This window comes from Protopterus annectens, chromosome 5.part0 (assembly GCF_019279795.1).
Source record: "Protopterus annectens isolate FY-2018-M chromosome 5.part0, PAN1.0, whole genome shotgun sequence".
In the NCBI taxonomy this organism is placed as follows: Eukaryota; Metazoa; Chordata; order Ceratodontiformes; family Protopteridae; genus Protopterus; species Protopterus annectens.
The window spans coordinates 36,307,263-36,324,762 of record NC_056735.1 but is presented as its reverse complement, the minus strand read 5'-3'; the positions used below and the strand labels follow the sequence as shown (position 1 = coordinate 36,324,762).

The following is a 17,500-nucleotide window of genomic DNA, read 5'->3' as shown; positions in this document are numbered from 1 at the left end:
CCGGTAGAATTCGTTTACCCTCTCACCATTTTCCAAACCATATCTTCTTCATAACGCATTTCGGAACCTTCTTTATTATCTTCTGTTTCATTTTGTTCTTTATCCTGATCTTTATTTCTACCATGATCGTGCTTCTCTACTTCCTCCTTTATCTTTTATTGGGACTGTTTTTTCTGTGTGCATACTGTCTTCACTTTTGTTTTCTTCTTCATTCTTTTTTTGTAGATTGCAGTCATCAAAAATGCCCAATTTTGTTACATATGTAACATTTAATTTCATACTTCTTTGCATCATGACTTGTTTACGCACAAATATAACATTTTTCTTATCAAAGTTACTTATGAAATTATCATTTTTCCACAGAAAAAAACATGTCCCCAGTATTTTACAACATCTCTATTACCCTCTACATACGTCCTAGTAGGGATATAAACAACTTTTTATTTCTCCCTATTCAGTACAATATGACAGCCCCATCTCCCAGTCATTAATCCTCTGTTATCATAGACTTTGCTAATGTCCATAACTTCTTTACAGCGTTTGCTTGAATCTGTTTTTCAGCTTCAGTTCAAAATTGAATAGGTATTTTCTTTTTTTTTTTGTTTCTGTAAAATGCTTTAACCACACAAGAATTCCATAGATTGCAGTTCTTTTTCTTCTCATACTTCCCCAAGAAACTTGCCAGAACAGAACCGGTCTCAAAAATAACATCACAAAATATCTCTTTATGAGTAAGAATAAAAGCTCTTACCTCCTGAGCCTTCAGTCCCAATAGGACCATTAAATTATCCCAAATGTCATACCTGTCCATTTCTTCTGAATTATCACTATAAATTTCCTTTGATTGTTGACATTTCCTTTCCTAAATTTGTCTCTCATCACTTACCCCTATAGTTTCTTTAACAGTCTTGGCATATGATTTATTTGTCTGCGGTCTTCTTTCAAAGTAGCTTTCGATTTCCCCAGTCGAATTTTGCCCATAATGTCACCCTGTGAAACATCTTTTCCATTCTCTGGTTTGCTCTGCAGCAACTGAAGGGATATAATAACAAATCCATCATTGTTTTTAATGTTTGCTTCCAGTGAAACAAACACATTCTGCTGAAACAGCTCCTCAGAATCTTGTAGAGCTTCAGACACTACACCAGCATTCGCCTCTATGCTATCCGCCTTATTGAATTTCCTCAAGTGCTGTTCTCCAAGCCACCACTGCACTAGGAATGGAACATGCACTCTTCTAACAAGTTAGGGAAGATGTCCTCCCCTATCACTGTTGCAGCATTCTTTACAATAGGGATTCCCTGCCAAAGGAAACCCAGTGTCTGGCCAGTATACCAAACCTTTTGTAAAGGATATGCCATAAGTCACATGTATGCTCCTCATGCGTGTCATAATGCATAAAGCTGACATACGGACATACTATCCTCAGACTTTCTTTGCCACCAATCCGAACGCCATCTTCGATAGTCATTCTGAATGCTTGTTCATCTGCTGGTAACCTAGCCATTCCAGATAAGTGCTCCATTTTGTTTTTACTTCTTAGTCTTTTGTTTATTGACTTTGTTGGGGTGTTAGTTTCATGTCATCAAGAAAATAGAAATGCACTGTGTTAGACAGATTCCCCATAAAGACCTCCATGAGCAGTGTTTATTTTGCTTAGGGGCTTCATATGACCATACATCTCAGGCTATTTGTCAGGCTTTTGTACCTAAGATGTTGCACAGTTGGCTTTCTTCCCTAGCTGTTCATTTAGAGAACCATCATCTTAAGCTTCTTGCAAAAGACTCTATGGAAGGAGCTTCCCAACCCGAGGGTTAACCATGTATGAAGAAGAAGGCTAAGAAAGCTAGGTCTGATTCTTCTGCTGTGCTGCCCCCGCCGGACATGTCTCTGGAGGCTAGTGAAGTATTCTTGTCAGATTCCTCTGCCATGACCGCTTCGGAAGCAGGCATGGATTCGCCTTCTCACATGTTCTTGGAGGCCTTGCAGATGTCCGCTTCAGACATACGGGGAATGAACCACAGCTGATTATCTTTGATGGGCCAGAAGTGTTCCTCAAATTCTAGTGAGGGAAGAAATTCTGACTACTAGAGTGTCATCAGGGGTCTGAGCCTCCTAAAATCTATAAGGCTGACATCCCCTTAAAAAAGAAGCAGTGAACGAGGCATATTTCTACTGTCCCTAAAGACCCTCATAGTGAATGGCAAAACTTTACCCAGTGTCTGTTTAATGCTCTTGTGGCTCTGAAGCCCCCTCAGGGAGTTTCTGTAACTGCTCCACCTTGGGCTTTTACTCCTCTTAAGAGGTCTCAGGAGCAAGATTCCTTGGATGAGGATGTAGATTCTGATAAGGAGTCTCTAACTTCATCTTCCCAGATTCCTTCTCCCCTTAGATTATGGTTCTGAAGAAGAGGAGTCTTAGTCCTGTCACTCCTTTTGAGGGGATTTCTTTTGATGATAACATTTTCAAAATGATGGAATTTTTCAAGTGGAACTATGCTCGGGTGTCTGATGTTCAGAAAACGTACTATGAACTCCTGCAAATGGAGTCTCCTAGGCCTTCTGCTGTACCTCCTGTCCTTGCTGCTTTGTTGGATGCCTTTTCTACTGCTTCTCAGCCTCCTGACTTCATCCCCCCTGCTCCAAAAAAAAAAAAAAAAAAACAACTGATTAAGGTGCCTGATGACTGTAAGTTTCTTTATAAGTGTCCCTGTGCTGATCCCTTTGTGGTGTCAGTTGCTTCTGACAAGCCATCACACCTTTTACCTTCTACTGAGTTGCTTCCCTCTGACAAAAACAACAGGACTATGGAGAGGTTGGGTAAAAAAGTTAATACTTCTGGTACTCTAGCTTAAGGCTGTGAATTATCAGACCAATATAACCAGATATATTTTGGTTCTTCTCTGTCAAGCATGTCAGGTTATTTCTGATTTTTCTGATTCTGAAGGGAAGTCTTCTGCTCTTTCTTTATCGGGGACTTCATCTCAGGCGGCTCACCATTCCATTAAATGTGGCTATGATGCAGACCTCTTCTAGGGCTGATGCTTTTGGCTCTATGTTGAGAAGGTATTCCTGACTCTGACTTCAGCCTTTGCCTGATGACATCAAAGCTAAGTTGATGGATGTTCTTCTGGACAATAAACATTTGTTTGGTGCTGTTGTTGCTGAGTTAAGTCCCTCCAGGAAAAGGGTAAAGCTTTACAGGGGCTGAAACATATTTTTGTTTCACCTGTTCCTAAATCTCAAGAAATGCTCAAAGGAATTATCCTAACAAGCCTGCCTTTGTCCATAGACAGTCTTACCCTCCTCCTAAAGGTAAGAAGGGTGGCAGAAGGGCTCCCCCTGTTAAGCCTACTCAAACAACTTCTGCTCAGAAGCCTCCTTCTCCTGACAAAACCAGGTGTTGTATGACTACCCTTGTCTTCCTCTTCAGTCACATTCCTCTTTCTCTTTGTCTTTCCCTGCCCCTTCCTGTTTGGTTACAGATCACCCAAGACTCCTGGGTCCTTTCTGTTATTTGCCAGGGGTACTTCATGGTCTGGAAATCCCCCCCCCCCTTCTTGGGCATTCCTCAGCCTCATTAGGACCCAATTCCTTTTTTTTTCCAGAGGTGGTTCGGGGCCTGTTGGCTCAGGGAACTATTCAAGAGGTTCCAGCTCCTCAGAGGGGGGGGGGGGGGGAGTTTTACTCAGGAATGTTTTTGGTTCCCATGAAAGAAGGAATCTGGAGACCCATTCTAGATCTTTCTCAGCTGAACACTTTTTTGAAGGTTCCATCCTTTGAGATGCTATCCGTTTAAACCCTATTTTTTCTTCCACTTCCTCAGACTTTTCTGGTATTCGTGGGTCTCAGGAATGCTCATCTTCAAATCCCTATCCATTCTCTTTAAAGGAGATTTTTACATTTCTATGTTGCTTCCTGGCATTTTCAGTTCTCTGCTGTACCCTTTGGCCTCTCTACTACTGCAAGGGTCTTTACCAAATGCCTCACTTCTGTGATTGCTTTTTGCAGAATGAGGGGAATACAGATTTTTCTTTACCTAGATGACCTGCTCATTCAGGCTTCTTCTCCAGAGATGTTACTTCAGCATCTTCAGTTTGTAATTTGCCTTCTCCAAAGCCTGGGGTTTACTGTAAATTTTCAAAAGTCTTTCCTGTCTCCTTCTCAGGATCATGTTTTCCTAGGATGCAGACGCCAGACGTTTCCATTGCTAATGTCCCTGCCTCCTGTCAGGGCTTTCACACTGATTGCCTTCTTTTAATCCCTTATTCCGACATTTCCATTGCTGACATCCCTGCCTCCTGTCAAGGCTTTCATTCTGATTGCCTTCTTTCAATCCCTTCTTCCTCCAGCATCATTTTCAGACCGGGAGTTTCTAAGGGCCCTGGGTTTCATGGCTTCCACCATTCCTATGCTTCCTCTAGCCAAGCTGCACATGAGAAAGCTCCAGTGGTTTCTGAAGTCAGTCTGGCTTCACATTCTCAGCCCAAGTTTTTAGTTTCTCTTTTTCCATGCCTCAAACTGGGAACTTCAGTGGTGGATTCATCATTCATCCTCCAGCCCCCTCTCAGGAACTCTTCACATGTACTTCAGATGAGGGATGGGGGTATCCTTCTCTCCTCTGAAAGTGCAGGGCCTTTGGTCTCTTTGTCAAAAGAAGGACCACATGAACGTCAAAGAGATGAGATCTCGTCTTCTGGCTGTTCAGGCCTTTCATTCTCTTTTCCTTCCAGGGCCCCTCAGGATTTTCACAGACAATGCTACAGATGTGGTATATTAACGAGCAAGGGGGGGGGGCAAGGTCTTATCTCCTGTGCAGTCTATCTGTTCAGGTCTGAGCTCTAGCTAGTCAATATCAGGTGACCCTTCAAGTAGTCTATATTCCCTCAGTTCAAAACATAGTGGCAGACTCACTGAGCAGATCCACAGCACAATGCTTCACAGGGATGTGTTTCTGGACATTGTCCACCTGGGGGGTGTGCTCCTCTAGAAGATCTACTGAGCAGACAACTTCCTCTATGTTGCACCAGAGGCTGGACGCCTATCTTTTTTTGGAAGGGGGTGTTTCTTTGTGCCTTCCATCCCCTTCCTCTCATTCCAAAGGTCATGTTCAAGATAAAACAGGATGCTCCAAAAATCTTGCTTGTGACTCCCTTTTGGCACAGACAGCTTTGGTTTCCTCATCTTCTGCATCTTGCCAAGTGCAACCATCACAGGTTACCTTGCAGGCTGGACCTTCTCACAAAAGACAAGATATCTTTCATTGAACCTCACCTATCCACTCTTAAACTGACATTGTGGACGATAGTGTTTTGATTCTGTACAGACACCTTTTTTCTGAGGATGTCCTTTGAGTCCCACGGGAGGCCAGGAAACCCACTACTAGGAAATTGTACTTATCCAAATGGAAGAGGTTTTCTGTTTGGTGTCTTTCTTGTAATCTGGATACTGTTAATGTGGATGTTCCTTTGGTTCTCTGTTATTAGTGTGAATTGGTCAATGCTGGGTTGGCATATTCTCCTGTTAAGGCCCACCTTTCAGTTATTGCTGCTTGTCTGCCTTTGACTCCCAATTTAACCTGTAGAATTTAGGCAAAACAGCTCCTTAAAGGCATTCTTCACATTAGTCCTCCCAGGAAGCCTGTCCCTCCTTCTTGGGACCTTAATTTTGTTTTGGAAAAATTAACTCCTTTTGAGCCTGCAGCTTCAGCTTCATTGCAGCATCATTCTTGGAAGACTATTCTTTTTTTGGCCCTTACTTCTGCCAGATGGGTGTCTGAGCTCCAAGCCCTTATGGCCATTCCTCTTTTTTTAGTTTTCCGTACGGACGGGGTCTTCCTTTGTACTAATCCTTTTATGCCCAAGGTGGTTAATGTGTTGTCTCTTAATCAGTGTATTCATTTACCCATTTTTCCCTTCTCTGCAGTCTGCTAGTGAGAAGGTTTTGCACACCTTGGATATTTGCATAGACAACTCGTATATTGTTTGGGTAAGACTAAAGCTTTTTGTAAATCTGAACAGCTTTTTGTTTCTTTTTAGGTTTGGCTGTTTCCAAGTAAACCATTTCTTCTTGGATTGCTAAATCCATTTCCTTTTTCTATTCCTTTCATGAGAAGAGCCTTCCTTCTTCTTTTAAGGCTCATTTTATGGGTCTATATTTAATCAGCGCATGCTTAAAAAAGTGAATGCTGATTTATTGACCCCCGTGTAACCAAAAGCTTACAGTCTTGAATACTCGGAACAACAATTTTTTTCCCCAGGCAAAATAATAGCTGTTCCACAAAAAAATAAAAATAAAAACTTCAAAACATTACATAAAGTGGAGGGCTTCATCCCCACACCCCTCCTACTTAAATATACCAACTCCAGCATCACACTACTGTGGCAAAAATGGCAAAGTAACAGAGGCGGCCAAGCAATTTGTTTCCCCGTTTTGCTATTTTGCCGTTTCGTGCCTTTAAGTTCAATCAAGACGCATTTGAAGGATTGCGTCTTCGATTATATAATAGGAACCCAATTTCACTAGGTCTGTGGCTTCTTCCAGTGCTTTTTCAGGAGTCTGGATACTAATTCTATTCTTGAGGCAGCAACCTGGACTACTCTGCATACCTTTATTAAACACTATACGTTGGATATGATTTCTAGGGCCAGAGCTGGTTTTGCCAGGGCCATTCTCCATGGCTTCCTAGAGGGCTCTGCTGGCCCTTCCTCCTCCCAATCTTCTTCCTGAGCTATTGTGCTCTCCGTATTGTAAAGAATACTGCAGTAGTGATATCAAAGTACATAGAACAGTCGTGTAAAATCTTACCATAACAGTAGATGTCCTTTTCATTGTTGCAGTATTCGCTCTCTCCTTATATTCTGGATGCGCTTGTTACCTTATGTTATCCTTGGACTATTGTTCCTACTGGGGCTTTTCATTTCTGAGGATGATACATCCATACATCACCTTTATGTCCTATGCTGTGCACGGGGAGCATATGTGTGACATACGGCATACCTTTTACCACCAAAAAGCTTTGGTGTACTGGCTGGACATCACATCAGGCTGCCCTTGGCAGGGAATCCCTATTGTAAAAAATACTGCAACAGTGAAGAGAAGGACTTTGACTTTAATGGTAAGATTGCACGCAACTGTACTTTTCCTGATGTCCTCGCCAAATTTCCCCATGTAGTATATATACCACCGTATGTCTCCCCTGAAAAGAGGCTGCTAGCCTATTGGGACTAACACGATCAACAAAATAATTAATAAATAAAACTATAAGATATTATGAATTGTCTGATTGCTGCAGTGGTCTACTCTGATGGTGACTGTAGTCACACAGGTGTACTTTTTATAAGTAAACTTTAATTTTTTAGTATTTAAATATTTTCATATGTGTTTTTTGAGTCATGCTTATAAATGGGCATTCATCCTGCTTAATCAGCTGTAAAAGAAGACAAAGGAGGATTTCTTCCCTTCCAGTGTCTCATCTTTATTTGGTCAGACTTCCTGATCCTCAGCTTCTCTAATATCTTGCAGTTTTTATTGATTTTTCTTTGTACTGAAGAGGGAAGTAAAATAAGTGCATTGAAATTATTAAGCAAGTCAGTGTTGACTTTAAAAATGTATTTCAATTTGCAATAACCTGTTTTTCCTTTTAAAATATATTCTTTATGTTTATGTTAAGTAGAAGTGTTGCATTTACTGTTTACTTGTTAGATTAATTGTCAGGTAGTTACTAGTAACTGTTTATGACATTATTTCTATATGTAACTTGAAATAATGCTTATCACAGAAACACAATTGATGTATTTTACTACCCTACAGGTGCATTTGAATCAGTTGAATCAGGAAAGAAGGCCAGTTTGTTGAATGTTTTAATTCAGCTCCGAAAATGTGTGAATCATCCATATCTGTTTGATGGTAGGAAACTTAATTTCCTTTAATTGTGTGAAGATGTATGAATTATGGTCTTTGTGGTCTGTATTCATTTGTAAAGTGTAACATCTTTTTTCTGCTAGGTGTGGAACCTGAGCCCTTTGAGATTGGAGAACACCTTGTAGAAGCTAGTGGGAAACTTCATCTGCTGGATAAATTATTAGCATTTTTACATGCCAGGTATACAATATGATTTAGAACAAATAAAATGGCAGTAGGCACCAGAGTCTCATATGGTCAAGAAATTCATCCGAAGAAATGTTTGGCTCATTTGTATTGTCCAGATGATTCTTTTAATCTGTTTCTGCATAACTAATCTGAAGTGACTGCAGCTTTCAAGCCTCTTTTTTCAGTATCTCTCTCTGTGCTTTGTCTAAATAATGCTTATGACTGCTTAACGTGTTTTCTTCTGCCTCCTCTGTGTTTTTTCTGCAGGATGCATGCAGCCTTTTTCTTGAGCAGATTTTGGATCTGATGAGGGCACCAAATGTGCATGCAATCCCACAATTGCAGACCTCCGATGAAAGGATAAATGATCCTGGTTTGCACTGCTTTTATATACCACTTGATAAAGCATTTTTCTTGTCCATCTGATTCAATACTTTCTGAGGCCAGTCAGTCACACCAAAGCTGTAAGTTAGAACAGGAAGAGTAAACTAATTTGTATCTTGAAGGCAGTTTTCAATATTGGCTTTAGTCTTACAAAGTATTCTTTACTGAGCTCTGTTTTCAAGTGATCATGTTTTATTGCCTGCCCTACATTTATTCACAAACATTTATATATTCCTTCCTGCTCAAGTTCCTTCATGTCATATTCCTGTTCCAGGTTTATGTTCCTGGTTTTGCAGCTTTACTTTTAGAAATGATTCTTTTGCACATTTATCAAAGACAAAATGTTATTCTTATATCTAAGAAAGTTTTATCCATTTGTAGTTGTGCTTTCAGATTCTCACCTGGTGAGCTATACAGTTCTAAATCATCTACAAAAATAGATGAGATGTCTTTAAACAAGAATGGTTTCTAGGAGTTAAGCTGGAACCATAGCCTAACCTATTAGGTTAACAGCTTAATGGATTTAGGGCAAAACAAAGCAGGATCAGTGACAAAGAATCACCCTGGAATATTCGCCTTTGAATTTTTATCCCTGGAATAGTAATTTGCCCTTTGTGATGGCTTAACTCCAAAGTGGTTTTCCTTGTTTCATAGTCTCTGCAATATAATCGATTTGTCTGTAAGAATTACATTATCCACGAAGGTGGTATTAAGAATTACATTATCCACGAAGGTGGTATTAAGAATTATATTATCCACGAAGGTGGTATTAAGAATTACATTATCCACGAAGGTGGTATTAAGAATTATATTATCCACGAAGGTGGTATTAAGAATTACATTATCCACGAAGGTGGTATTAAGAATTATATTATCCACGAAGGTGGTATTAAGAATTATATTATCCACGAAGGTGGTATTAAGAATTACATTATCCACGAAGGTGGTATTAAGAATTACATTATCCACGAAGGTGGTATTAAGAATTATATTATCCACGAAGGTGGTATTAAGAATTACATTATCCACGAAGGTGGTATTAAGAATTACATTATCCACGAAGGTGGTATTAAGAATTATATTATCCACGAAGGTGGTATTAAGAATTATATTATCCACGAAGGTGGTATTAAGAATTATATTATCCACGAAGGTGGTATTAAGAATTATATTATCCACGAAGGTGGTATTAAGAATTATATTATCCACGAAGGTGGTATTAAGAATTATATTATCCACGAAGGTGGTATTAAGAATTATATTATCCACGAAGGTGGTATTAAGAATTATATTATCCACGAAGGTGGTATTAAGAATTATATTATCCACGAAGGTGGTATTAAGAATTATATTATCCACGAAGGTGGTATTAAGAATTATATTATCCACGAAGGTGGTATTAAGAATTATATTATCCACGAAGGTGGTATTAAGAATTATATTATCCACGAAGGTGGTATTAAGAATTATATTATCCACGAAGGTGGTATTAAGAATTATATTATCCACGAAGGTGGTATTAAGAATTATATTATCCACGAAGGTGGTATTAAGAATTATATTATCCACGAAGGTGGTATTAAGAATTATATTATCCACGAAGGTGGTATTAAGAATTATATTATCCACGAAGGTGGTATTAAGAATTATATTATCCACGAAGGTGGTATTAAGAATTATATTATCCACGAAGGTGGTATTAAGAATTATATTATCCACGAAGGTGGTATTAAGAATTATATTATCCACGAAGGTGGTATTAAGAATTATATTATCCACGAAGGTGGTATTAAGAATTATATTATCCACGAAGGTGGTATTAAGAATTATATTATCCACGAAGGTGGTATGCTTTTGAATGTGTGTTTTTTTTTTTTGTAATCTGTCCATGCCATACTTAGATAGTTCCCTCTTTTTATAGCTCTCCATTTTAGTTTTATTTACTAGTAGATAATCCTTTGTTCCGTATGACTTTCTGTTATTACTTTTGTTGTTTTATAGGTTCATAGGTTATTACTAGGCTAATGACCCCAGAGGGCCTTTTTAAGCCAAGTCAACCATCCAAGGTGAGAATCAAACCCTGTACCGAGCTAAACAAACCCGAGTAACTTGTGTTTATGCAGTAAAAACTTTAACCATCATGCCAATCCCCAACCGCCTGTTGTCATGGTAGTTTTCTAGATGGCTGTAAACTGTGTGCTTTGGTTCTAGTATATAATTTATATATTGTTTGAAGGGAGGCTACTGCTCTACAGTTCTTAGATGGTTTGCAGGTTCACTGTTGAGGAGGAGGAGTAACGTTTTTCCTTTTGTTAAGCAAGTTGGTGTCTGTTCACAATGTGCATATAAGTAAGTTTTACTCAGGGCTAAGTTATAAATAGGTTAATACCTTTAGCCAGATGTTAGGTACTGCATCTGGGCCTGGGGATTTCCATTAAGGAGCTTTTCTTAATTTTGACTTAATGTATCTGGGTGTTACCTCATCCCATTTCATATCCTCTACATTAGAGCTCCTTACTGTTGCTTTTAAGTCTTCTGTCTCTTCATCTTCTTTATGTTCAACAGCTTCTTTATAAATACTTCTCCAAAATGTAACTATTTCTTCTTCTTTTTTTTTTCTTTGGTGGTGGTTCTATAACTTTTGCTTTGTTTCTCAGTCCTAAATACAGTCTTTTTGGATCATCCATAAATTGCTTATTTTGTACTTTTCCTTTATATTTATCGGCACATCTTCTAAGTGTTTCATTGGCAGTAGCGTATGATAAATCTTGATCCAGTTTGATACTGTGCATTGCTTTTATCATGTCTGTCTTTCTAGTATTTGTGATTATCTTTTCCTTTTTCTGTATTCTTCTAATATGAATACTTTTTTGTTTAATTGCTTTACAGTTTTCTCTATGCATGGCTTGCAGGGTGACTTTTACTTGTTCCTTTCCTTTGTTGCTCTACATTTTATCCGTTATTAGGTTACTGTAGCTGTCACCATTTCATGTTCCTTTCTTTACTTTGCAACTGCTCTTTGATGCAAGTCTTTTACAGGAGGCTCCAGAGTATCACACTGTGAAATACCCTCTTGAAATGCATTCCACTCTGCACGCTGTTCCTGTATCTGAGGACCCCCCCCCCCCCCCGGTCCATCATGTTGCAACACTGCCTGTGATAGTTTTCACACTAAACCTATTACTTCACAGATGGTTTGTCAGTTAAATTTCTGTTTAGTTTCTACTACCCTCATCTTATTTACATTTGCTCTTCGTGGTGTTATTTTTTGTATTATGAAATTTGCCATATCCTGGTGTATTTGCCGGTATTTCTTTTCAAAAATGTTTGGAGCTGCATTTTTGTATTGAGTAGTTTGGCTTTCTCTGTATAAATATTACACAAGTTCAGATCTTTTTTTTTTCTTTTCCATGTCTGTTTCTTTTTATACCTTTCAAAAACACTATGTTTTGTTTTTTTTTTATTTTTTTCATTTCCACTGTCATTTTTTTCCAGTCAGCCCAGTTCGTAATGTTTTTCTTTGATCTGATGAATTAAAGATCTTAAATGTTGTCTTTCACTTTTAACAGTTTTCTTGTGCAAGTATTTTTCTTACCTTTAATTGCTGTCTTACTCTTGCTGCATATCCTCTGTCTGGATATTTGGGACATTTTGCATGATATCCGCTATATCAGTTCTTCCTTATCCTCAGACCTCGCTGTTGTTTCAATGTGATTTGCTTGACCTGTCTCTTTTTGTGGACTACTACTTCCTTCTATCATGGGGAGGGTGACCCTCCTCCAAGCCTGACATTACCCAGTGGGAGGGATATTTCCATGTCCTGAATAATTTGTTCTGCCTTTTTTTCCAGTCCTGGCACCAGTGCATACACCATGAGTAAGCACTTTTATATTTGAACTGCTTCTTACTGAAATTGGTACACCTTGTTTGCTGTAGCATAGACTAGATCCAGGCCTGCTGAATCTAGCTTTGTTTCTATAACTTGACTACTAATCCAGGTATTCTTTAAAGTATTCAACTGTATTTATTACTGCTTGGTAGTAACTTGATTAAAGTGTAGCTATCATTCTAAGTCTTTTGGATTAAGCACTTGGGCTTCAGACCAGTTGGTTTGCATTAGGAGGGTTTGTGGCCTGCACTGTGGTGGCAAGACAGGTAGCTTACATCCTTCTAAGTTGGGAACTGCTGACTGAGGGCTCAATGTCTGTTATTCTAAAAGTTTATTAGTTCTGGTTTAAGCACTTGTGCTTCAGGCCAGTTATTTTACATTAAGAAGGTTCGTGGTCTGCACTCTTGTGGGAGGAGAGGCTGGACTCTGCCCTTCTGAGCTGGGAATTTCTGGTTAAAGGCTTATAGTGCCTGCATATTTGAACTGTTTCTTACTGAAATTGGTACACCTTGTTTGCTGTAGCATAGACTAGATCCAGGCCTGCTGAATCTAGCTTTGTTGCTTGTTGTTTGTTTGCATGTTATTTCCCTGAAATGCTAATTCCACCTAAAATGCGGCTTTTCAGCGCTTCTGTGGATCCCTAGTGATATCTGCATTGCTTACTGTACTTATTTCCTTGTTTCACTTGAATGAAAGTTACTGTTTGTCGTTTTTGCATTTAAGTTACCTGTAGCACATTGCATTTAAGTTACCTGGCACTTGCTCACTAAAGCAATTATTTAAGTCAGCACTAAAATATTAAATGCACTACACCCTCACAAATTCCCCTTGAGTACCTTGTTCCCCATTGGCCCTTTTTTTCAATTATAAAGGAATTCCCAATACTATTCTAGCATGTCCAAAGGTCAGTTGTCAATCTCCTCTCGGGTCCAGCTGGTGAATCTGGGAATCTTGAGGCAATGTTACAACTGCCTCATGTACACAGACAACCCTCTCCTCCTCCCAACAAATTCCACCATGTGAGAGATGCAACCATATAGCCAAACTGGAGGCTAAGCTCTCTCAACTCAGTACTGATGTAACCAGTCAGGAGGAGAAGGAAACCACACTCACTACAATTCCAGTCTCACATAGACCTACCACGACAGCAAACCAAACACATAAACACACAAAAACATACTCGGAGGCTCTAAATAAAAATCTGCCTAAGCAGCAGAGACCTCCAAAGCAGACACCCAAGCAACCGCTACCCCAAAACAAAACACGTGCAACACATAGCTCACAAAGCCAGTGTGCCAAACAGTCACAGCCCTTAAGGCTAAACAACACACCTGATACACTTGTAATAGGTGACTCTATAGTCAGGCACACTGATGTCCCGCTCACCAGGCTGAACAAGGAGAGGGTCATGGTGAGCTGCCTGTCGGGCGCTAGGATCCGCCACATAACACAAGTACTCAGGTCACTCCAAGGCAAGTACAAATATGACTCAGTCATTGTCCATGCTGGTGTGAATGACCTGAGATGTACCTTTCTGGACTACATGAAAAGAGACATAGAGGAGCTCTCTGAGCATGTAGCCCAGGCCGGTATGACCCTGACCTTGAGTAGCATCTTACTCTCACCAAGAATGATGCCACAATATGAAGACAAGATGATCAATTTCAACAATTGGCTTAAGTATTCGTGTCATTCAAAGGGGATCCAATGCCTGTCAGCCTGGGATGACATGCTCGACAAGCCACGATGCTTCGCTAGGGACGACTTGCACCTATCACCCCTGGGCTTTCAGATATTGGCAAAGGCTCTTGCTACCCCCATAGTGCCTTTTTTAGGCAAGGCTCAAAAGACAAACCCACCTCCATAGGTATCACAAGGGATATGAAACTGAGTAGTGCTACTCAATGCCAGAAGTCTAAACCTCAAGATGCACGTACTCGAAACTCTCCTTAGCATGGAGAACTTCGATATTTGTGCAGTAACAGAAACCTGGTTCAAGGCTCCTGAGAGCACCCCAGCACTACCACGTTATACCTCATACCATGCTTTTCGGCCCCAAAACTTGGACTGAACCACAAAAGGAGGGGGAGTATCAATATTCGTCAAAGATACCCACACCTCCAGGTTGGTGGCACAGCACGAAGCATCAGAGACTATCCATGTGCAACTAACAGTGGGTAAAACTGCCTTCCAGTTTATAGCCTGCTACAGACCACCCTCCCAAACCCAGGAACTCCACTCGGCCTTCCTGAGAACACTGGAAAATATGAAGGTCTCTCCAAACACCATTATATTGGGTGACTTCAACTACCCAAACATAGACTGGGAGCATTACTCTAGCTCCAACACCCTAACTCAAAGGTTCCTAGAATTTATAAACTCAAATGCTATGGAACAACTTGTTACCACTCCCACAAGAGGGGAAAACATACTAGACCTGATCATCACTAACATGGGGACTCTCTGCTCCAGACCAGAAGTGTATCCTTCACTGGTAAGATCAGACCATAAACTAATCTCACTGGATATTCACATCCTGACCCCACCCCCTGCCCAGAAAACCACAGTGAAAAACTTCTCTAAAGCAAATTTCACACTCCTCAAAACCGAGGTGGAATCCTTAAAGCCCCCGGGCCTGTGGAAAATACGGCCCAGACCGCAGAATCCTTTATTAAACGCATTCTATGAACACCTTCAGGAGTGCATGGATCATGCAATCCCAAATACAACAAAGACCCAATCCTCCAAAGGCAGGCGTCCTGTCTGGTGGACCCCAGCCATAAACAAACTATACAATAGAAGGAGGAAGCTACTACATGATGGAGCAAAATCCCAAAAAGGGAAGGCATCTCTGATCAGTTCTAGCAAAAAACTACGGGCACTCGTAAAATCGTCTAAGGCCAGCTTCGAGAGAAAAATTGCACAGGGCACTAAGGATAATCACAAGGCTTTCTTTAGTTATGTTAGGAACCTGGGTGGTAATTCCCAGATATGCTCAGAATTAGTCCAAAATGACAAAAAATACACCAAACCCACAAACATTGCCAACATCCTAGCTGACAGGTTCAGCGCAAACTTCTCCCCCCCCCCCCCACCAAAAGGACAAATATCTATCCCAGCAGAGTGCTGCCCCTCAGACATCTCAGATGCTCAGGTAAGAGCCGCCCTCTCCAAAGCAAAAAACACAGCATCAGTGGGACCAGACGGTGTCTCGGGCTGCGTCCTACATGAACTCCAAGAAGAGCTAAACCCAAACATAAAACTACTGTTCAGTCTCAGCCTTACTACAGGATATGTACCCAAAGAGTGGCATACAGCAATGGTGGTCCCTCTCCACAAAGGTGGTGCCTCAACAGATCCTGGAAACTATCGCCCCATAAGCCTGACTAGCTTGGTCTGCAAAGCTATGGAAAGGATCATCATGGACCTTATAAATAAAGATATTGGGGACCTACAGACACTGGATCCTACCCAGTTCGGCTTTGTTAAGGGCAGATCCTGCCTCTTAAACCTGGTCAATTTCTTTGAAACAGTCACCAAGGCCATTGACGAGGGGAAGGTGGTCCACACAGCCTACCTGGACCTCGCAAAAGCCTTCGATACAATACCCCACTCAGGCATTATAGATAAGCTCACCAGCTTAAATATAAACCCCTATGTCACTAGATGGGTTGCAAACTGGCTCAAGGACAGAACCCACATGGTTAGAATTGCTGGAGCCATGTCAGACTCCAAACCAGTTACAAGTGGCGTCCCACAAGGCACAGTCCTGGGACCTCTCTTGTTCGGTATATATTTCTCAGAGGTACAGGCCAACACAGAAGGACTATGGCTGACCAAGTTCGCAGATGACTGCAAACTGAGTGCCATAATCGACTCTCCAGCCGACACAAGCATCCTCCAAAAGGGCCTCATAGAAACAGACAACTGGTGCCAGAGCCATGACCTCAAGCTAAACACCAAAAAGTGTATAGGCATCCCCTTTGGCAAAAACAAAATGCCCATAAATTACCACATAGGTGGTAATCCATTAAGTACGGAAGAAGTAATTAGGGACCTGGGGACCCACGTTGATAGCAATCTCTCATTTGACAACCACGTGGCCAAAGTGGTTAGAAAAACATTTTATATAGCCCACCTAATCATGAAGGGATTCACATCTAGATCAGGGGAGGTCATCGTGCCTCTTTACTCATCCCTCATCAGCCCCATAATTGAGTAGAATGCCCCTTTTGGAATGTACCTTACCAGACACCTGCAGCAACTGGAAAGATCCCAAAAGTAACTCACCAAGAGAATCAAAGGGCTCAAACAGATGCCATATGCTGCCCGGTTAAAAAAACTCCAGCTCTACTCAGTGGCATACCGCCTGTTCAGAGGCGATCTGTGCCTGACATATAAAGCCATGTCCAACCCGGAATTGATGGACATGCTGCACCTCAGAAAATCCAAATCCCATCGAACTACGCGCTCGAGAGACTTGAACCTCAGCACTGAAATAAATAGGACATGCTGGAGGGACAGATTCATAACCCAGAGGCTCCCTTCACTCTGGAATAAAATCCCAGTCCAGGTTAGGCAGAGTCCCTCATTGACTCTTTTCAAGAGAAATCTTAATGAGTGGATGGGGGATCATAGTTTTACCCCGGGTATCACTTCTGTGTCACTGTTAGACAGAGGCACAGTATACTAACCTCGAAAAAGGGCATAGCAAAATTAATTTAAAATGGGTGGCGAAAGCCAAACACACTCTAGCTAGGCTTATAAATGCCCTAGGGCAGACAGCCTAGTATGAACCTATATTCTGAGACAAGTGAACCCAGTCTTCTTTATTCTCAACCAGCTGTTCTCTGTGATGTATAAAATATAGTCTATGCATCAGTGTTGTCTTGGTAACATTTTGAAAATACAGGGTCCACCCCTTAAAGGTGCTAGCCAAGACATGAGGATGAATTCAGTTCCAGTACTACTTTCATTTTCTTCTTATGTCATCAGTTCATTCTATATGACTCCTGTATAGATCTCCAGATATTCCCTTCACATTTTATGTCCTGTGCACGTACTGTTACTTTACTGTGCACAGATGCCTGACCTTGGCCCATGGAAGATGAGTGATCTCCATAATGATTAGGTCTTT

General features: G+C 40.7%; 1 protein-coding gene across 2 annotated transcripts in view; it reads left to right on the top strand.

Moving 5' to 3' along the window:
* Nucleotides 1–17,500, top strand: part of CHD1L (chromodomain helicase DNA binding protein 1 like) — a 1,563,352-nt gene that overhangs the window by 454,772 nt on the left and 1,091,080 nt on the right. For both annotated transcript variants that reach the window (XM_044072085.1, XM_044072086.1), the window contains exons 9-10: nucleotides 7,812–7,907; nucleotides 8,006–8,102. In XM_044072085.1, coding sequence (XP_043928020.1) covers nucleotides 7,812–7,907; nucleotides 8,006–8,102 — 193 coding nt within the window. The remainder of the gene's footprint in view (nucleotides 1–7,811; nucleotides 7,908–8,005; nucleotides 8,103–17,500) is intronic.